The 21,634-nt window shown below is 46.1% G+C and overlaps 8 protein-coding genes across 8 annotated transcripts; 4 read left to right on the top strand and 4 right to left on the bottom strand.

The window, feature by feature from the left end:
* Window positions 1-1,083: 1,083 nt before the first annotated feature.
* T069G_00021 (fungal specific transcription factor domain-containing protein) lies at window positions 1,084-3,520 on the top strand (the record flags this gene model as incomplete). Its single annotated transcript, XM_056167231.1, has 9 exons — window positions 1,084-1,140; window positions 1,225-1,260; window positions 1,324-1,413; window positions 1,483-1,652; window positions 1,706-2,126; window positions 2,192-2,618; window positions 2,679-2,833; window positions 2,922-3,239; window positions 3,293-3,520. The coding sequence occupies 9 exons, from the start codon at window positions 1,084-1,086 to the stop codon at window positions 3,518-3,520; spliced, it is 1,902 nt and encodes a 633-aa protein (XP_056032547.1).
* Window positions 3,521-3,752: 232 nt separating this feature from the next.
* T069G_00020 (family 4 glycosyl hydrolase domain-containing protein) lies at window positions 3,753-5,051 on the bottom strand (the record flags this gene model as incomplete). The annotated part of the gene is made up of 1 exon (XM_056167230.1): window positions 3,753-5,051. One exon carries the CDS (start codon window positions 5,049-5,051, stop codon window positions 3,753-3,755), a length of 1,299 nt encoding a protein of 432 aa, XP_056032546.1.
* Window positions 5,052-7,230: 2,179 nt separating this feature from the next.
* On the bottom strand, window positions 7,231-8,395 carry T069G_00019 (uncharacterized protein; the record flags this gene model as incomplete). Its single annotated transcript, XM_056167229.1, has 2 exons — window positions 7,231-8,164; window positions 8,220-8,395. The coding sequence occupies 2 exons, from the start codon at window positions 8,393-8,395 to the stop codon at window positions 7,231-7,233; spliced, it is 1,110 nt and encodes a 369-aa protein (XP_056032545.1).
* Window positions 8,396-9,372: 977 nt separating this feature from the next.
* T069G_00018 (pyridine nucleotide-disulfide oxidoreductase domain-containing protein) lies at window positions 9,373-10,291 on the top strand (the record flags this gene model as incomplete). The annotated part of the gene is made up of 3 exons (XM_056167228.1): window positions 9,373-9,789; window positions 9,854-10,081; window positions 10,136-10,291. 3 exons carry the CDS (start codon window positions 9,373-9,375, stop codon window positions 10,289-10,291), a joined length of 801 nt encoding a protein of 266 aa, XP_056032544.1.
* A 1,198-nt stretch (window positions 10,292-11,489) lies between these two features.
* On the top strand, window positions 11,490-12,586 carry T069G_00017 (uncharacterized protein; the record flags this gene model as incomplete). The annotated part of the gene is made up of 3 exons (XM_056167227.1): window positions 11,490-11,622; window positions 11,673-12,309; window positions 12,403-12,586. 3 exons carry the CDS (start codon window positions 11,490-11,492, stop codon window positions 12,584-12,586), a joined length of 954 nt encoding a protein of 317 aa, XP_056032543.1.
* A 3,704-nt stretch (window positions 12,587-16,290) lies between these two features.
* T069G_00016 (uncharacterized protein) lies at window positions 16,291-17,349 on the top strand (the record flags this gene model as incomplete). The annotated part of the gene is made up of 1 exon (XM_056167226.1): window positions 16,291-17,349. One exon carries the CDS (start codon window positions 16,291-16,293, stop codon window positions 17,347-17,349), a length of 1,059 nt encoding a protein of 352 aa, XP_056032542.1.
* A 380-nt stretch (window positions 17,350-17,729) lies between these two features.
* T069G_00015 (acetyltransferase (GNAT) family domain-containing protein) lies at window positions 17,730-18,272 on the bottom strand (the record flags this gene model as incomplete). The annotated part of the gene is made up of 1 exon (XM_056167225.1): window positions 17,730-18,272. One exon carries the CDS (start codon window positions 18,270-18,272, stop codon window positions 17,730-17,732), a length of 543 nt encoding a protein of 180 aa, XP_056032541.1.
* A 749-nt stretch (window positions 18,273-19,021) lies between these two features.
* Window positions 19,022-20,911, bottom strand: T069G_00014 (major facilitator superfamily domain-containing protein; the record flags this gene model as incomplete). The annotated part of the gene is made up of 8 exons (XM_056167224.1): window positions 19,022-19,258; window positions 19,312-19,483; window positions 19,550-19,761; window positions 19,817-19,897; window positions 19,964-20,230; window positions 20,285-20,571; window positions 20,628-20,685; window positions 20,738-20,911. 8 exons carry the CDS (start codon window positions 20,909-20,911, stop codon window positions 19,022-19,024), a joined length of 1,488 nt encoding a protein of 495 aa, XP_056032540.1.
* Between the last annotated feature and the right edge of the window lie 723 nt (window positions 20,912-21,634).

Raw genomic sequence — 21,634 nt, 5'->3', positions numbered from 1 at the left:
GTAGAGGGCGCACAAACGCCCGCGGTTGCCAATATTTGCATTGTTTTGGTGCTTCCATTAGTGGTATAGCAAAGATATGCGTACTGTGTATCCAAGTGGAACAGAAAATCAGCTGATGCAATCCAGAATCTGCCTGTTACTCGACTACAGCATAACCGGGCACTCATATTCATACCCTCGGGGGTTCATTGAGACAAACAAAGTAAAAAAAGGAAGTGGCGAAGAGAATCTTCGATACAGATACTGTTAGACTGAGAAGGTTTTAGCTTAATAGCCCTTGCTCTTGGGATAAAAGAGCCCTCGCGTGGTGACGCGTGCTGATACAGTTTCTAACCTAGTTTACCTCCTAAAGGATATCCTAGAGTTAGGAAGAATTGAACAAAAATCCCAGGAAAGTCAATGACAGAATATTGTAGGTTATGAAGAAAGCTTCGTATCTCCGTATATACTGCTACAAATTATTTACCCAACAGAGATGGCGATTGGTCAATATCTCTTCTGTCACAGTTCTTACCTCAGATGTTGTAGTTCACATGCCGGTCAAATGGATGGGAGAATTAACATAACTCACTCGATTTAACGCTTGAATCCCACTCCCAACTTTTGATATCTGCCACATATATCTCTATTTTTAGCCTGTCATGTCGTTTATTTCGGTTAGTGTTCAGAGAATACGAGAGACAGTAATATTTTAATACCTATACTGAAATAATAGTTGTATCTACACTTCCCCGCCGTTGCTGAACTTTGCTTGACGAACAGTCACAACCATGTCGGCATGTCTAGACAATATCTTTACCCTCCAGTAATACTCGAAGAGCAATAAAATCTTCGTAGATCCTAAAATATTTCGCTTTTCTGAAACATTTACTTCTTTAGGAAGCTCGACCATTGCGTGCATAAAAATACATGAATCCAGACTCCACTTTAATAGCACTCCTTAGCTAATTATTCTAGGCCTAACAAACATTTACAAACGCCAGCGACTTCGCCCACGCTAGCTCCCACAATCATCAGACAGCGCCGGTTCGCTCTCTTGGTGCTAGATATCTCGAGTTCTTTCTTAGAACACCTAGGTAGACTATGGACTCAGGGAGTCAGCCTCCGTCTTCGCAGCCTCTGAAGAGGAGACGCATTACGGTACGTCGCACCGGACCCGGCCGAACCATGACGTCTGCCACGCTGCGAAATCTGAAGATCGCTGACACTGTATGTTGTCTTTAGAGGGCCTGCGATAGATGCCATCACGGGTCTCTTAAGGTATCCAGCCCGTCGATAGACTGCAATTTTGCATGAAGCTAAAAGAGTAATTATTCGACGCAGTGTGCACCTGGTCCGACGCCGCAATCTTGTCAACCTTGCGCTTCATATGGCGCTGAATGCAAATTCGATCGACCATCCAAGCGTCGAGGGGTGAGTTGTGTGCCCAAGTAACCCAATGGTACTAGTAGACATTTTCACTGACTACGAAGCGTATCAAAGCCAACTGCTCGCTCTCGGACTGACAAGGTTACCGGCCAACTGCAGCGGCGGCAATCACCCACATGCAGCTTGGTAATGGGAACGGGCTCGCCATGGGAATATTCTCACGTTGCCGATACCTTGGTAATAGAATACCTGGCAGATCAATATCACCAGATTGTCTATCCCATGTAGGCTGATTTCTCTGAACTCCTTCCGGTTTCTGTCATTGATCAAGTCCTAGCCTTCTATATTTCCACTGGCCGAGCTTCTACGCAGATATTGTAGCCAGGCGATACCTGTCCGATCGATCCTTCTATGCTTTAACTATGGCGGTTTGCGCGACTGCCTCCACCCGACTATCCGGAGAGTTGCCCCCACGCGTTGCATCGCTTATAAAGATCAAGAATAATTCGTCGTTGTCGGGCATGTTTTACACCGCCTGCATTAATGCTCTTCCGGTCCTGCATACGGACGAGGTTGAGTTCAACTTTATGCGTGCCGAAGCACTGCTGGGCATGTTATGTCTTGAATATAACAATATTCGAGGCTGCCATGCTCACCTTCATAGATATTTGGCCATGTGTGCTGAGATAGGCTTCAATGATGAGAGTCAATGGCCGCCTGGCCTCACCGCCATTGAAATTGAAGAGCGGCGTCGGCTGGTAAGTAAGACATGATATACTTCACTTGACTACGAAAGGTATAGTGATCTGACTCAAGATGATAGTTTTGGCAACAATACCACTTTGATGTCTACCTTGCCACGATATTCGGTTCCAGCATCCGCCAGCGCGGCCAGACGCAATGCCAGGTCTTATATCCGGCTGAGGTGTATGACGATAGCGATATTGGGGAGACCGACATGCATCTCCGAGGGGACGATCACGTGTCTTTCATTCGAGGATGGAACTTTGTAACAGATCTGTACCGCATCTTGGAACATTTCGTTCAGAAAGCACATCCGCAATCCTCACAGCAAGGGCGAAGAGGTCGTCTGATGAACAAATTGCTCTCCAGTAATACAGATCCGGATACTTGGAACATTGCCAATATCTTGGCCGTCTCGCAGGAAATGTATGATTCGTTACCTGTTGAGCTTAGGGAAGCTCGCCCTTTGACGGGTCAAATACATCAAGACAGGTACGGCTTTCAAGGTACGTGCCATGATCTGCCCCTTCTATCATGTTTACCATCCTGATTTTGGTCATTCGCAGCAATCAACGCCACGATTACATTAACCACCCTGAAAATGGTCCTTGCCCGGACTGAAGACCGTAGCGTTAATCAGCTGTGCACCATGGCTGGGGGTTTTCTTGATGAGCTTTTAACAATTCCAACGGCGTATATACGCTCGACGTCCACGGCTATGGTAGGGTCCAAATACCTTGTAGCATGAAACCATTCATTCTTTTGACAGTACCACGGTTCTGGCGAAAGGACGCTGACCATGCTTCTAGATTCATCACCTTGCGGGTGTAGGACATATTCTGGGATATGTTATTACTGCACCTTTATCACAGTGGACGTTTATTCAAGTACGATCCGCCCTCTTAGCTATGGCCGAGCTCATAAGCAGCCTTGAAACAGCCATTAAATCGTCGTCAGAGATTGCATTAAAATTAAGGAATCATGTCGCGCGCATTGACACGTACATGACCGAGGCCGTGAAGAACAGCAGGCGAAATCAAATCATACATAGCGCCATTCCTTCAAATGATCCACGTCTGCTCTTTGCGCAAAACGATTCCCTGTCAGAACAAGATACTTTGTTACAGGTGCGACATACCATGCTTATCATGTATGTTTACTAACGATCTGAGTGATATAGGAACGGGAATTCCCCCTAGGCTCTTCGGATGCCAGACAGGACAATGCTTTCACAAGCGAGTCTGACATTGGACTCAACAGAACACAAAATGCGGTATTTAATGACCCGATTTTTGAAGGGTTCAATTTTCAGCTCCCTGACGAACTATCACTTGAGTGGCCTTTTTATGCTAGCCAAGGCGACCCCTTCACCTTCCCGAGAAATAATACGAGACGAGGACCAAGCTAACTACTGGTTTTTATTCGGGAATTACATGGGAGCAATTTGATTACTCTAACATTACACTCTTGGTCCCTTTGGATTATCAAAGAATCTATATTTACGCGGTTTTCTATGCCATAATCTCTCAATTGCACGAGCTATACTATAGTTGAGCAAAGTTGTAATCTGGCCCTAGTGCCCCTATTTACTACTCAAATTCTTTCTGTATGCTTCTGTTTCCTTCAGCATAGTATCAATGCTATTGTAGGTAACTCAGCCACTTCGGCTGCAGAGATATCATGGTGTCCAACATTTCTGCAGCAGCTTGCGCGTTATCGACAACAGGGTCAACAAGCAGGGCCTGCAGGGCGACATTCTTTGATTGAGTCAGGATGGCCTCCGTGGTCATCTCATTCACAGCAACCTGAAGCTTAAGCAGATTACCAAATGCTTTAGGGTATGGCTCGAGCCTCACACCGTGGACACCGTGTTTATCTACAGTAGCAGGGACCTCGACACACTGGTCGCGAGGCAGGCAGTCGATGAAGCCGTCGTTGGGGATGTTGACCGACATCTCATAATGACCGTCGTCAGCGATGATTCCCTCGATAATGTTCACAACTCGCCAGTATTCGTCGACAGGCGTTCCCGCAGCCACGCGGCCCATGGCGTCGTCGCGATTGGCGGCCATCTCAGACTTATAGCTATTGTAAAACTCCATGATGCCACGGTGATCAACAGCACTCTGGGCCCACGGAATGTACTCTCCAAAGTGGCTATCTGTGGTGATAGGCAAGACATCAAAACGCTTCAAGATCTCTTGAAAAAGCTTGCGCTCTCCAATATATCCGAAAACGGCTGGGGCCTTCGTGAAATATTCTGGAGCTTTTGCCCGGATGTCAGGATAGGCATCCTTGCCCGAATCCTTGTATTTCGCTTCAATCAAGACGCTGAAGTGGTTAAAGCCGCCAGCTTTGAGCTCCAGATTCTCCGCAGATGTGTTTAGCATGATAGGAAGGTGCTCAATAAGAGAGAAGACCTCGTGGCAGATGCCGGTACATTTAAGGCTGGGATACTTGGCGTTAATGGCATGCATAATGCGCACCATGGGATTGCTCAGGTTGATGATATGTGCATCTGGGCAGATTCTATTAATCTTGTCGCATATTTCGAGAATCGGCGGTATAATTCGGAGTGCGTGAAACAGACCGCCTGGTCCGCCATTCTCTCCATAGACTTGCTTGAACCCGTACTGCATGGGGATTGTCCAATCTTGTTCCCATAGGGTGTGGCGGTCGCCAACCTCAATTGAGATAACGCAAAAATCACACCCCTTGAGCGCGTCATCTAAATCAGCGTATGCTTCGACGCTGTATTTGAGCTTCTGTTGTTGGATATATTCGTTGGCGATCCCAGCCACAAACTCAAGAGATTCAGCGTTGATGTCATTCAGAACGATGGTGCTGCCTTCGAGCGGCTTGGATTTCAACACATCGCCCACCGCACCCAAACCAAACATAGCGCTCCCTGCCCCGATAAGTACAATGCGAGGCGCCATCTTGAAGTAAAGATTAGAAAGAATGTGGATTTGTGACAAGAGAAAGCCTATATGGACAACTTGTAATGTTATAGGGGACTATGAACCCAGAAAGATATAGAACAGTCGTGATGTAGATCAATTGGCCAAGAGACAAAGAAAAGCATGATATTTATGTACAGGCGGTCTTATACTAGGCTCTGCGATAGAGATTACCTCGTTGGAGAGTAGGCTAGGATATCTCGTGCACTCCGCAGCTCCGACTTTTTCCTGGAAAAAGAAATACTTGTTTCAAATGACATGTAGAGTTCGTAGGTCAGCTGCATGGTTGATAATTTTTTAACCGAATTGGGAATTTGGAACGTGTTTCATTACATATCTTTTCAAGGCCATATCAGTGAGTACGAGCATGCGTTTACAGCTCCCTCTACAAAATATATTTCCAAGGGACGCATAATTATCGCACTGTAGGTACCATGGATAAACTGCTAAACTCAAGCTTGTTAAATTGGTTAAAATCATTTAGACTACAAATGGCTGTTAAATTGAATTAGTGTCCTAGGTAGTGGTGTCAGAGTGATTTAGCTCACCTATGCATGAAATAGACACCAATATTTAGCAATTTATCAAGGTGACCCGGATTTTCTATAGCAATAGAGAAATGCTGAGTAGCGCTCGAAGTATGGCTGACCCTCGAAGTCGGCCTCCCCTGTAGAACTAGCTCGAAGTCTAGGACGGTAAATACAAGTCCTCAGGGAGGCTCGACTGATCCGGCGAGATCAAGCTGCGAGGCAGTCCTTCCAGGCTCCATGATAGCGGTAGCTATGGTGGTCAACAACGAGTAAAAATAAGCGAACATGCAATGAAATCAACCAACATCACCATCGTTTTCAGTTAAAGATTTCTCACGAGCGCAGTATTTAAAACTTGGATTTAACTGCAATGGACAATAAGAATCGCGTCACAGCACTTGTTCAGCTATTGAACTATATATTTTTCCAAGTGTCACAGTTGCCTGCAAATCTCACTGCCGTCTTTACAGCTCTAACAAATAAACGGCTAGCACAGGCCACCTCGTACCAAAGAGTGGCTGTAATGATAGCCACCATGTTGCTCATCATGGATATTCGCCATGGAGTTAGCTACAGGCCTGGAAATAGTAATGCATGGGGGTCCAAAACATGAATCGCGAACTGTACATTTCCCATATAGATAACGTTTCTTTACTACCAAAGCTTTCATAAGGTTTGTCGCATGCACAAGGCTGTTCATCTACTCCGTGGGAGCTACAAAAGGTAACCTTGGACCTCCATTCAATGCAAAGCTGCCCGGGTCCAATCTCAGTTGGCTCGTTGTATGGTGTATAAATAGTGCCATAGGCAATACTGCAACACTCATCACGAATCAGTCCGACTTGGCTAGACGGAGTTGGACCAACAACTCTCCCATGGTCGGTGGTTTGGTTAGTAAATGCAAAGTTACATACCTAGGTAATTTGCGTATCCACTTGTAACAATGCTTACGTCAAATTTTGGCATCCCGCTCACGGCAGCAGTACGAGTATGTGAAGAAGTTATAAGAAAGGGTAATGTAGAAGTATATATCTCTGCGATACTAAGACTAGCGGTGAGTGATACCGATGCCGCTGGGGTGACCAAAGTACTACCAGCACAGTCGCGTTCGGGCGCTGTTGCAAAATGTATTAGCCTAGGTTCCATGTATATCCGGCCCTGAAATCGTACCATATGAATCGTGCATCTGCAGGTTGAGCTTGTCATCTGCACGTTCAACTAGTTCATGGGTGTTGCGAGCCCAAATCCACAGATAATCCTAGGAATCGGGCTTAAAGCTATCCCTTTACGTTGCACAAAGAGGAGACGAGGGAAACCTTCCTTCAGCTTTCTCCCAGAGCCTTTGTTTCGATCAATTTACCAAGGGGCAAAGGTTTGCATCATATTCAGGAATGAAATGTCTACTAGAAGAGGGTACCTGTCATTTATGTTGATTAGATATCACTTTAGTTTTATTAGTTGGATTACACAGGGTGAATGAATACCCTGTATATCCTGTAGGCCTATTGTCAAGATCATAAAGGTTGGGTTGCAATATCATTCTCTTGTAAAAAATGCCCATGAGTATATATCTTGATTAGGTTATAACACTAGTACTCCACTCTTATCCTCTCACTTTGTCTTTGTTATTAGTTGAATTTGAACTCTTCAAAAAGAGTGCGACCCTCATACGCTCCATTTCCTCCAGACCCCTTTATAGTAGCTTTGGCTGTACCCTCTGTTCGCACATAGTTGTCCGTCTCAATTAAAACAAGTCCTGTAGTCACATTGACCAGCATTTCCTTTCCCTTTCCCAAATCGAACTTTATATCCAAGCCTTGCATAATGCCTGTCTTCGCTTTAGGAGGGTATTCGCTGTTTTTTCCCCACGGTCGCACCACTACAGCATCTTTAGTGCAGCTGCCCTGTAACAGTTCTCCATTCTGGCTTACATAGCCGGAGAAATACTCCCTCCCTGCTTTATCAATCGCATCGAACCAAACCACTGAGTAAGGCCCCAACCGTGCATGGCCCCAATACCATGATGAGGTGACTGAAACAAATGGCGCGTCACCCCAATTCTTGTCGTGGTAGCCAATTCCGTCGGCAAATTGCACGGGAGTTCCCTGAATCCTCAGGTCGACGACTGCGTCAGCATCAGGTTGCGCGTTTGCCCAGAAGACGTTTGGAAATAGCTCTTCTCCAGAACCAGAGTGGCCAAGGCCACACGACACATGTGGCGGCGCCCTCGAACGAAGCGTGACGGTACCGTAGGATCCGATGGCTGGGGCGTCGACCTTCAAAATGTATGTTGGGTTGGGGCCATCGAGGCTGGTACCATAGAATGAGAAGCCGGAGCCGGTCCACTCGCCAGAAATACCACTTTCGTCGGTTTTGATGACCACGTCCCCGGTCACCGGAGCGGTTAACGAAAAGAGGCTACCATTGGCGAAGGAGCCAGAGATGCCGACTGAGAAGGGACCACTGCCGCTGTAGCCAAACGGAAATCCATCGGGGCCAGTATTGTAGAATACAACAGTTACAGACTCATTTGTTGTGGCAGACACAGCATCAAAATACCACCTTTTTCATGGAGTGTAAGTATAAAGTCAGTCGCATAGCAGAAAGAGAGGCTCACCAGTCGTATGATGTCTCATTCGCACCCGGCCAGAGTTTCGAGCCATCAAAGTCTCCTGCGCGGACCTCTGATTCTGCCTTAACGGGGTTGTTGATAAGTTGGTTCGGTAATGTTAGCGTAATGGCGTGAATAGAGGGAAGAAGCCCAAGGGCTATCACGGCCAAGGATTGCAACATGATGACTATGAAATGTGATGTCTAAGTAAATGTTCATCATGTCTTCAAGAGCACGGGAGGTAAGGCCTTTTATATTATTCCAAGCCCACAATTCTGCTGCATCTGCAGCGACTTGGAGACTGTTCCGACACCAACCGAGTAGGAAGAGATAGAGCGGCAAACTTCCAAGCATAGACAACATGTCACTGGTAGCGATATTCGGAGTTTGCATCTCCCTAGTATTATAATAGTTGACAAGGGCTAACTGACATTTTTTCTATATGCAGTATAGTGCTGGAGCAATGGTTTGACCCCTGTCTGCTACTTTATAGGAGCAGATGAGTTCTTTCGTCCAGGTCTCCAATACGAGTATAGATACAATAAAATATACTGGCATAGCTCGGCATTAATTCGAACCCGAACCTCGTATGAGTAGAATAGCCTATCTGACATTTTTTCCATTCTAGGCTAGAGCCAACATCCACCTCTGGATGACGGTAAATATATGAACGCGAACCCCTGGAAACTATTGCCACCCATCCAGGCGACACCTTGTCTCCTTGACTTTGGAACTTCACTAACTCGAATTACGTGCATCTACATGTATATTTTGGTGCTGTTGGCTTAAATCATAAAGCGCGCGGTTCTTGCCAACTTGCTGGAATAGATACACTATGGGCTGTTCTCCGACAAAAATGCCGGATCCGGCATTGAGCCAACCACTCTACTGTTTGAGAGTTTAGCTTTTAAAGTCCCTGATGCCACCTGTCTCTATATTTATTTCCGGAAGAAGCACTGAGGCCTCGACAAAGTGCATATACATGAATTATAGCTTCTATGTCTTAAACATGGCGCCATGAGAACTATCGCGGTTTTGGGCGCGGGAATGAGTGCGGTGCCAGTGATCTGGCAGGTCATGGCTGAGGTTGCCTCAAAGTCTAAAGAACTATAGGCTTCTCGTTGCTGCGCCGAACACTCATTATCATTTTCCTCTGGCCATGCCACGCGCCATCATCTCTGGTCAATTCAGTGACAATCAAATCGTAGCAGATCTGGAGCCGCAATTTAGTCAGTACCCAGCCAACAAGCTTGAGTTCTTACTCGGCGCCGCCAGCTCGCTAGATGCGAACAGCAACAGCTTTACCGTCACGTTAAACAAAGGTGGTCAAAAGGTCGTCAAGTACAACCGCCTCATCATCGCCACAGGTTCGTCTGCCAAGGATGGAATGCCATGGAAGTTGGGCGCCAGTGCTGGTATCACCCTGGATAGCTTGCACGAGCTGCAGGATAAGATCAGAAAGGCACAAACGGTGGTCGTAGCAGGTGGCGGCCTGACGGGAGCAGAGATGGCTGGCGAGCTTGGGTTCGAATATGCCAGTCAGAGCAAGAAGGAGGTTATCTTCATCTACAACGACGTATTACCACTGCCGTCTGATGTGCTGGAGAGCGTGCGTAAACAAGCTGTCACTGAGCGTCAAGATGATATCGAAGACACACGTTACCGACGTCACAACTGAGGGTGCCAACACGATCATCAAAGTGCGTGGCAGCGATGGAGAGATGTCATCCGTTCTGGCGCAAACTTACATTCCGTCCCTTGGACTGTCGCCCAACACAGCCTTTGCACCAGCTAGTATGCGCAACGCAAACGGTTACCTCAAACAGATGACGACGCTACAGATAGAGGGCCACCCAAATATCTTTGTAGTAGGTGATGCTGGCAGCCTGGAACCCAACAGAGCGGCGCACACAGAGAACCAGGCGACTCACTTCATCAAGAACCTTTCCACGATTCTGTCGGGAGGCCAGATGCTTGAGTACTCTGCGAGCTCGAGGAAGTTTTACGGATTCACGCTGGATCGCAGCCGCGCGATAGGCCAGATGGGTAACTGTAAATTGTTCAGCTTACTAGTGTGATACTTAAAAGGACGATTCTTGTTTATAGACATTGCTCCGGCCTTGTCCACGGGGAAAAGAATGATGAGCAATAGCTCTGAGAAATTCGGTAGCAGGCAGTTAACCTCTCTTCAACTTTTTATCTACGTAGTGTTCAGGTGCTGAGACGAGCATGGTCTAGTTGTTGGGTCTAGTTGTTGGTTGCGCAATAGGGGGGCTATGTATCATCAATAAAGAGTAAACAGACCGCTCAGAGCTGAGAAAGATGAACTGCCCTTGAATCCTACTCACATACTTGTATCTTTAATAAGTGGAACCCCGACGCAAGGACACAAGGGCAATATTGGGGCTCTTAAGGTGGATAGCTGAGATAGGGAAAGGGAGCATTTGCTTGTCTTACTGTTTGGCTGCCAGATGCCGTTTAAAAAGCTCCAGCAAGATACTACATAGAGCATACTGCTACCATTCATCTATTTGCTTATACTTAAGATAAAGCTCACTGTCGAAGGAAGCCGATGTGACAATGAAGTCTTGGGAGCGATGCCAACCTCAGCTGAAGAGGTGCCCTTCACAGGCCCTTGCTGCCCAATCTGGTCATCCAAGCCAGCCTGCAGTCTGTTACCTAATATTAGTCTGTACTTATTGTCCCTAGGCCCTGATTGATAACAGTTGTCAACCTCAGCTAGGATTTGCCTCAATCCCGGTAGCCTGGCAGACAACTCCCTTTGTTCTTGACCAGACACTCATATACCTCATAGAACAGAAGGTCCCTTAACTGCATAATCGCATATTATCCGTATCTTTTGTCATATCCTTGAGTCACTTTGGTACTTCTGGTTACGAGCGTCATGTAGCATCGAAAGTAATTACCTTACTCAGCCGCTGCGCACGTAGTCTATGATCTACGGTAAATGCGTGGAAGCCGGATCCAGAGGCGGAGAAAGCGGGTCAACAAGGTCCGCCGTCGCTCGGTGTCAGCAAACAGTCCGCAGCTAGTTTACCATTTCTCCTTTTAACCCTTGCTTGCTTTGCCAGACAACTGTTGATGTTGGTGTTTTAGTGCCATATCCGCCACATCCGCCTTCCTGGTAGGCTCTATTAAAAAAACCCTCTTCGATCTGCCTGACACTTTTTCCTCTTTTTAACTTGCAAACGTTTCGTAATGCAGGTTTATGAGCGACTGATTACCAATTTCGACACCAACTAATAATACGAGACCATGTCGCCACCTGGAAGCGCATTAAGTCTCCCAGTGGGGCCAGCTTCACACGGGTTAGCCCATGATGCCTCTACTTCCCAGAGCGAGAGATTGCGGAAGAGATTGCGGAACCGCTTTGATCAGCGAGCACGACGTGAGTATGGCAGTGGGCGTTTGAAAGACATTATGCCGACTTGATGATAGGAGCCCGCCTAAAAGAAGTAGACTTGGCAAGCCAGACTCCTTCTAAAAGAAAGTTACCTTTATTTGAGATTGATCGATGGAGGCTGGACGAGGTAGGCTCTCGTCAAGCCACAGCTCGGCGACGTGGCAACCACGCTGAGACGAGTGTAACTACGGGCTACACGAAAGTCATCATTTGTCAAATAGCAGACAAGTCACCTCTGGTAAATGTGGAGTTTTACGGCCAGCGATTGGAATCTATATCCTCACTTTTGGCAACCAAACCTCCATCATGGCAGATAATATCTCCTCTCTCGGACCATTTGCTTCATCTTGTCAACTATAACGCCTTCCGAGGGTTTCTCAGGAACAAAATTCTTCTCTCGCAGGTCACAGAACACTATTTCAAGCAATCATCGGGTGATGTCGTGAAAGCAAACATCATGGAACCATTTTCAGCGAAGACCGTCATTATCCCGACTGTTTCCGATATGCCCATTTGCCTGTGTCCTACCGAATTGCAGAGAAGGCTTCCCCATAGGACCTATATTGACTTCCTTCCTTTTCCAAGGATAAGGGATAACCTCATTCTGAATGAGCATCGTTTCAATCACTGGGAACTCATCCTTGATTTAATTGGCTATCCAGTGAGCCGGATGTTATATCCCTCAAAGGAAACAATGGGCCCTCTTAAAAGTAGTGGTCAACTGGTTCGAAGGGATATGCTTGACGACAGTTTAACGGCAACTAGAAAATGCCTGATCTTATGGGGTGATCCAGATAGACCGCAGGATTGGGAAGCTACTCCAGGTTTCATGGAAAAATGGGGTTGGGTGACTGAAGGATACCCTGAAATATTACAATACAGCAATCAATGGAGGATATCAAGGGGCGAAGAACCAATGGTATACACTGAAGCTAAATATAATGTATAATAAAGAGTAATATTGTCTTGATGGGAATTGAATATATCGTCAATGAATACCTAATCTTTCATCAAGGCTCTGAGTAAAACAGGATTCTCTACACATGGAGTGAGGTAAATCCACTGCATGACTGTTTGTTATCTTTTTTATGGGATGTCTTGGACATATATTATTTTAGGCCACACGATTTCTCTCTGGCGCCAAGATACTAAGATGAAACGAAACTCCAACCAGCTGCAGGGACATCGCCGAAGACTGCAGCTATGGCCTCTATGATTATGACCGAATTTTGTCGGTTGCTCAAGATTTAATCCATAGGAGGCTTATGAAATACAGCTCGACGGCGCACTCCAATAAGCAAACGGTCCAATAATCGCTTACGTCGAGTGCAACAAGTAAGATTATGTCAAGATGGGTTGCTTTCATTGAGAAGGCCCATAAATTACTTTCCATATCTCTGATCATGACAAAGGTCTTCTGTTGATGTAGCTTTATCTCATTTGAACATGAAACGGTACCGCGGTTAATCTGCTTATAATAGAGCGATAAAATGAAATGAAGAATACAATGTGAACCTCGGCCAGTTTTAGCGTTGAGTCAGTGGTTATGAGAAGTAAAGTCTTGAGTAAAGGGCACTACTTACATCTCTTGATCATCTATTCGCAATTAGAGTAAAACTTAAGACAGTAAAGGGGACATTTCACATACATCGAGCTAGCAGCTTCAGCATAGCGAGGTTGATGTTGGAAGCAGCCCCGTTGGTATCCAGCATCAGCATGGCGGCTTCTTCTAACGCTGAGTGTTCCGTCTTTGAGTTTATTGCATCGCCGGCATCAGGTGGTAGCTTATGGTGAATAGGATAGTTTTAGGAACGCCGTTCGTTTATAAAACATCTTTAGGTTGCGTATCTGATCCGACTTAAACTGGTAGCTGGTACTGGTCAACGAGCTGGTCAAACAGAGCCATAGGTGAGAACCATGCTCCATAAATGAGTTCATCATGCTTGGATGAGGGCTTTCCATACCGTTGTTCCTGCTCATATTCGCATCCGATAGCTTCATTATCATATCGTAGTCGATAGAATTGGTATTCCATACAAAAAAGCGAAGAGCTAATAAAGGTATCCCTTGAATGCTAAGCATCTGCGTCTTTGTTTTCCAAAGTTCTCTTGAGCCCGGCTATTAATATCGGTAGACTTGGGCCCCGATGCAAGTGTCGTAGTTTTGCTAGGAGGACACATTTTTGGCTGCCGTGGAGGTAAGGTTACTTCGGTAGTAGGCGTTGGACTTCTTGGATATCATGTGTCAAAGAGTTCTAGAATTGTTTCATCTAGACGATGTCGTTTTCAGCTGAAGACGACCATAAGATTGAATTCAAGGGAACCCTTAGCTTGTGACATAAACAATCAAAGCTAAAATACTTACTGCTTAGTATGAATGTGGGAGAGAGGATAAAAAAAAAAGATATTAATCGTCTTGTATGGAAAACTATTATTAGGAGGACATTCGTTGAGCTGGCGCGATCTGAGCTGAGCTGGAAACAAACTTTGGGTGGGTGAATAAATTGTAGGACGAAGACAAGCTATTAAGCCATGACTATCGATGACTTGGATATTTTATATGGGCTTACTCACGTATCATACATAAACATGAAACTAAGTCCACACAGTTGCCCATTGATATGATAGATTTGATTTCATTGATCTCAAATTTTTCGTTTCCATTTTCTACACCAATGCCTGCCGCCAAAGTCGCATACCACTGCTAGTAGAACTCCTTCTGCGTTATATTCCTAATATCCATAGGCCATCGCATGAGTGCGGCGGAAAAGTCAGATACATCCGCTTACTCTTCATGTTGGGTTATTTAGGCGAACCTTGAAGAGGCACGCGTCTTCGGATGTGTGGTCGTTGATGTTTGCAGGCTTCATTATGACACCGTATCTGGTACAGCGGATGTCACATTATCCTGTAAAGCCGATGCTGAACTCGTAGAAAGCCACTGCGATATCATCGATGTATTGAACTCTGAAGAAGGTATGACTCATACACTGAGAGTGGATGACGGACTGCGGCGACGGGTGCTGGGAATAAATCTTAGAGGAAACTGCATTCACCAGGATTTTCTCACAGCTATTGGAATATACCAAGGATTTCACGAACTCAAAAGGATGAAAAATCATGCATGCGGGGCATACTCATTTCTCACGCCCCTTTTGACCTATCAGTCTACTTACACGCCCGCGGCAACATATCGCGAAAGTGGCGGTCGACATACCTGGATCCAAGCTGACCCGTAACCCAGTGACTCCTGGAATGGTCTCGACTCGTAACCCATCTAGAATATGCTAGACTGCCAATATAATCCAAGATGACTATAAGTGTAATGGCATGATGAGAGCATTGGTATCGAGCTGCATCTCACTTATCGAAGATTCAGCCCGCCGTTCCACATTGTGTTTGTGTAATAAGGGCCTAATAGATCTTTCCGGACCAGTTCGGTATTTATCTTTACAACAGATTTTGAGTGAACGCCAACGGGGAAAGCATTCGGATGCAACTTAACAACTCGGCCGTAGGTAATACAAATCACCCGGCCCCACTACCCCCTCGACTCCGTTGTGGCTTACACGCCATCTTGAGTGCCGGGTAAAAAAACACTCCTGGCGCACACCCATCGGCAAAGGTACCTCAAGCCGGCTGTATACCGACCCAAGCTGTTTTGCTCCCAGAATCAGAAGAACCCATATAGTTTCATAATATCGCACGCCGACAATAACTAGCAGTCCCTTTGTAGAATAGCATCAATCACAGACATTTCGAAAACATGGACTAACAAAAGTTCTTGAACGTCGGGCTGTAAGGCCGAGCAAACCTGATGTAACTGATACACTAAAGACTACACTATAACAAATTCAGTGAATTGTGAAGGCCCCTATTATAACAGAACCTTTTTGAAAAGACAAATTGCTAAAAGTGGTAGGAAAGCAGGGCGATAATTGGCTTCCAGTAGGCCGTATAATCCTAGTGTAACTTGTACAGTAAGACCTAAACTATAATGATCGAGTGAATTACAAGGACCCCTGTTATTATATAAGCTTTTTAAAAATATAGATTGCCAGAAAGTATAGAGAATTGGACTATAATTGGTTTCCAATAGGCCGGGCAATCCCTGGCATGCCTTATGCTGTAAGAACTAAACTGCAACACTTCAGTGGGGGTGCAACGTGCGCCTGTTGAGTCAGATATGTTTGGCATGTACTAACACAAGGTGTTTCTTCAATATGCTTGCACGCCTAAATGAAAAACACAATCCCTTGAACCTTGCCGTAACCAGGATCCAGTACAGTAATGAAGGATCAGCTACAAGCAGAGGTGAGATGAAGGATCCGAGCCTAGCTTCGTAAGACAGTTCTCTCTCCATGTAGCCCGACTGTGGGTTGCGTCCTAAAAGTTTGGCTGAAAGTAACTGTGTCACCGCCCCTTTTGCCCAATTGAAGGTATGATTGCAGTTTACACACAGAGTTATTTATAGGTGCGCGTGAGTGTAGACTCAAGATAGCAGAGGTATAAATACGTAAACTCTGTGCTCTTATTGGCGTAAATTTTACGTTGTGCCTCGATTAAAGTCTGATCACATTGTGTCGTTGTGATAGAAAAGCTTTGCTCAAAAGTCATTACTTCCCTCACCATATTTTTCCTCATTACGACAATCATGGAAGCAACACGAAAGTACAAGCTTCAGGCTCACATGAGCTCTGAAACCAGCGAATTGAGACCAATCGCAACATTTCTGAATGGAGACAACTCTTGGCTGTTTTCATTTCCTCGCCCCCTCAATGATCGCGCAGCTTCTGGCAAGGTTTATTACCACATTGTCTATGAACCATGGCTGAACGGTTCAGCAAATGACATGAGCAAGTGGCTTACCGATATCCTGCAACCCGTACATGCAGCCATAGATAGCCCTGCTGCTGTCGACGATGCTATTACCGACATCGAGAACTCGGCAGTCGCGCATCTGGCTGGGGCCGACAAGATTTCTACACCAAATACTTTGAGTGAAGATGCGCTCAAGGTTGATGCTATTTTACTCATGTTTTACCTTCCTGACCATGTACATCAGCCGACTCTGTACCAGTTTGACAAGCGGATTCCGGTGTTTGCAACGCCAGACGCGATGGCCATTGTCAAGAAGATGAAGCATTTCGAGACCCTAGAACTTATTCCGTCTCTATCGCCTACCGCCAAGACTTGGCGGGAACCAAGCGTACAGCCCGCAGCAGGATGGCCCTCATGGCTGATGCCTTGGTTCCTACCTGGTCATCGCGCAGTCAACCCAGCATGGGCGCTAGTGTGGACGCATACTGGTAATGATGGAGAGGAAGTGAACGAGAGCATTGTAGCCTCCATCCACGGAAGCCAGGTGGACGAAAAACATCTGAATGCCTTCCTCGATTCTGAGCCCCCTACTGAGAAACTGGCTCTGATGCACGGCCTGAAAGAAAGCGGGCTAATCGGAGTTCAAATTGCCTTCGGGGCCAAGAGCGGGTTGGCACTGTATCGGAGGATACAGCCAAAGTACTGGTTGGCGAACCATGATGCCCTGTTTACGTACAACGGTCTCTTATATAAGAGCGTACAGCTTAACGATGTCGGGCGAACGGTAGATTGGGCCTTGGAACAGGAGCAGAAAGTTGGTGGAGTATGTTCGGGAGTAAAGAAGCCCAACTTTATAAAAGTGGCTAATGGAGAATGTTTTGTATTAGTATAGCTCAAAAGCAGCGCATAAATGGCATTGGAAAGAAAGTCAAATTGATGGGAGCCACCGTAAGCGACAAAATGTAGTAATAAATCTTACCCCAGTCGTTTTTTTCATCGTCAGTGGAAGTAAAGGGAACGATGCCCAACGTAACGCATATCTGTAAGTTGGTTTACGAAGAACTCCAGAATTGCTTGCTCTCTATCCAACCTAGCTCAGATTCTATGTGTGTAATAGCTCTCCTTCTTATTAAAATAAAACACTTTTATGACTACCAGTAACTTGTCGAGTTTGAGTGGACCTGTAATATCTCCAAGGGTCAGAAATTTATGAAAATACCATCTGCCTGGCGTACGTTAAAACAAGGCATCATGAGTTATGCTTGTGGCAACTTACTCTAACGCGTTCCCGAGCGTCGTTGGGGAACTGGAGGCCTGCTTATTTTCGAGGTTACGAACCATAATAATTTCTCGCCTGCCATCAGGAATCTCGTCGCCAGGCTCGTCGGATACAATGAAGCTGTTGTGTTGGTACACTGATTGTGCGATGGCATTATCTGGTCGTACTGCAAGTCGAAGCTCGATGAATCCAGACTGCACGGCCCAGCTCGCAATTTTTCCAATAAGAGAAGAAGCAAGTCCTTTGCCTCGAAAGCTAGGGTCCACCCACATTGAGATAATCTCAGCTCCCCCATTCCCTGTCGGGATCCCGGTTGCCATTCCAACCGCGCGCTCGCTGGCAGCCTCATCAATTTTGTATGCTACAAGATCAATTGCATCTTGTATTGATAGTCTGCTACGCCATCGAGATTCCGGCGCATTGACCCAGTCGTGGAATCCCGATCCAAAAGCATCAGGAGCATTTGCCAGAGCTCTCAAGCGCACAGCTTTCCATGCCTCCCAATCGTCAGCTGACAAGGTTCGAATTTCCAACATGTTGGGCTCAGATTGTAATAAAGATCTTGCTTCGGTGGAAAATTAGACAGATAATAAAAACAGCAGATGCACCAAAACTTGAGTTCCAATCTCCAACCGCATAAGTCGTTGCGCGCGAGTGCTGTGTGTGACTCATCTTCTGGATCTTATAGGCCACTCACTACATATAGTAGATTACGCTCAGTACCCCCACTTGAAGCTCACCTCAAACTCATTGGATAGCTGATACTATCGGCATGACTCACTGCTTCAGAAGCAGTTCATCTCTACTATTAACGTAATGGACTTGCTGCGGGTAATCCTATAGTCAATTGTACATGTTTCATTGTCCTATGTCTAAGGGGTCACATCACAATGTCGCATTTTGCTGGATTAAATGGTGTCGGGTGTGTTCTTGGAATCTTACGCGGGGCAATGAGAGGTGCAAAAAATACCGCCGCTCTTCACAATAAAATTGTAGGTGATGAGCAGCAGTGTTTTTTGCACCCCACTTGGCGGGGTACCTCTGTATGGAGCCATGACTACGAGGTAGAAATACGGGCTGTATTCTGACCTTAGTTATGATACGTATGTCAACTGACAAAAAGGATTAATACTAAGCTGAGTACAGAATGTGAGGGTTCTTGGCGATAACTTTTAGGAGTGAAGTTCAATTTTAAAATCCAAGGAATGACGAAATTAAGACAATAGCTGCTATATCAACTTAAATTAGGAAGCCTTATTTTTAATTCCAGCTTCTTCATTATATCTCACAGCATATATCTCCAAGTCAATGCCTTATCACCTTTACCAGAAAGCTGCTCAGCCGTGTATTGATTCATATCGCCCCGAGCCACCCTGGCTTCGCGCTTTCTGTTGATTTGCATGTATGCAAAGACTAAAGTGAGAGCAGCGATGATTCCAGCGCTAATGAATCCAAGCTCCAATGCGTGACCGAGAATGTATCGAGGGCCGTCCTTTTGTCGGTAGAAATTGGATGCCATGGCCTATTATAATTGTTAACATGATTCGCAATTTGGCTGAAGACAAAAGAACCTACTCCGCCAAGATTTCCGATACCAATTTGAATTGCCATACCGGCGCTCCTCTTGTAGCTGCCGGCCAAGTTGTTTGCAAGCCAGGAAATGATACCAGGGAAAGCTGGATAGATAGAACAGGCTGTAATAAAGACGCCGCCGTAGACCACCTTTGGATTGCTAGAAGAGATACACCTAGAAAAGGGAAGAGTGGTTAGCTTGATGAATATGGATTGGGTTGGAGTTGTGAGAGCAGCGTACATGGAGAAGCCAACAATCATGACACAGAGGAGGACAATAATGAAGGGGCTTCGCTTTCCAACACGATCCGAAACGTATGCCACAACAACGGCTAGAATAGCAGCTGTGATGTAGATAGGGACTGTCATGAGCTGGGCCTTGTTCGATGTGTAACCCAAATTTTTTATGATGGTAGGAAGAAACAAGCTGATTCCGTACAGGGGACAAACGATCTAGGCAAATGTCAGAACTGTGCTTAATGAGTGATCAGAGGACTTGTTTACTCACGCCCCAATAAACAACGATGCTGACCCAAATTTGCCAGTCTTTAAAGGCACTCCAGACATACTTCCACTGAAACTCTTCGGCCTGGGCGACTTGCACCTGGTCTGTGTCAAGTTTACCCGCTTGGGCCTGGTACTTCAGACGGAGTACCACAAAGGCTCGTTCTTCTTCAGTGAGGAACGTAGCCGTCTCTGGGAAGTCTTGTAGAACGAAAAAAGCTAGCACCGCCGCCACAACTGTCGCAATTCCTTCGAGAATGAAGATCCAGCGCCAGCCCTCTAGCCCGGCAGTCCCATCCATCTTGGCAATAGCAAAGGCTAAGAGGCCGCTGAAAGCACCGGCGATTGAGGCCGCGGAGAAGAACAACGCTTGGCGGAACTGGATCTCGTGGCGACAATACCACATGGTGAGATAGTACTAGAAGATTCATTAGCTGAGGACAAATCCGAAGATCATGTTGGGGAAACATACAGCAACGCCGGGAAACAGACCCGCCTCGGTGACGCCTAAGAAAATGCGTGCGACGAGAAGGCCGTGATAGTTTCGTACGATGCCCATTAGGGTCATCACCGTGCCCCAAGCAACCATGATTGTGGGAAGCCAGACACTAGGACGTAGCTTCTTGAGAAGTAAATTCGAGGGTACCTCGAAAGCTGCATATGTGAAGAAGAAAACAGTCAGGCACCAGTTGTATTGATCGGGCAACATGTTGAGATCCTCTTGAAGGCCCTCGATCTTTGCATTGCCGATATTTCCTCCTATAAAACAACAGCGTCAGCATGATGTTTATAGTAATTAGTTTAATCGTGCCTACGGTCTAAGAAAGAGAGAAGATAGAGGATCGCAAGCATGGGGATCAACCGCCGATCCATCTATGTCGCGCTGTTAGTTATATAGAACAGAGTGAGACTGCAGCAAACGTACTTTGCGAAGGATCTTCTTCTCATCCAGATGAGAGAATGACTCTAGAGTAGTGCTTGAAACCGCTCTGATGCCATTGAAATCGTCAATCTCTGCTTTCCCGCTCCTATCAGAAGTATTGGCCATCTCTGCCTCCATCACCTTAGCTTTCTCAGTGGAAGGACTGTAGTGAGCCATGATGTTGAGAGATGATGACAACACTCCTCCGGGGTGATGTTTGAAGAATGATTCTGGTGTGACTTAGAAGAAATCTGAATTGATGCTCTTTGATAACGAGATGTAGGGGCCATCAAGAGGTTGAAATATGCTTGTTTCCTCGTCATATATGCTCCTACACTTGTGGCTAAGGAACCATTCTGGGTTGCTAGACTTCTTCGGTCAAGACTGTCAGTGGCTTGCCGAACGGGCGACCCATAAGGATCCTGAAGGGGTGATCAACTGGGGAAACAGGGCACGACATCTGGGGGAAATTGCCCTTGGCGTCTCCCCCGCACTTTGTTAGACGAACTATTGCCTGCAAGGGGAAGCTTTCTGGATGTGAGTGGAATACCCATTCGAGCTTAAAAGGCTGATGGTGAAAATGATCATCGGATCCGACATATTGTAAGATGAGCTGAGTTACTGGTGTTGACGAACTACGGATACTCGAGTCATGCATAGACGGCTGTGACATCGGCATTAATTCTCGTTCGACGCCACAGTTATCATCGGTTCCGACAAGCCTTGTTAGCATCCGTTGAGTCTTGGAGTGATTGGCCGGGGGAGGGTCTGATCCGGTCCGGCTGCATCGTGTTGCCACTTTCATTCATGAGCGGTGATATACTTTATAAACGGGAGATAACATCAAGCTGCTACAGCAGAGCATGAGTCTCTTTTCCTGAGCTTTCACTTTACCGATAG

The sequence above is a fragment of the Trichoderma breve genome, chromosome 1, assembly GCF_028502605.1.
Source record: "Trichoderma breve strain T069 chromosome 1, whole genome shotgun sequence".
Lineage (NCBI taxonomy): Eukaryota > Fungi > Ascomycota > Sordariomycetes > Hypocreales > Hypocreaceae > Trichoderma > Trichoderma breve.
This window is presented reverse-complemented; position numbering and strand designations above follow the sequence as displayed.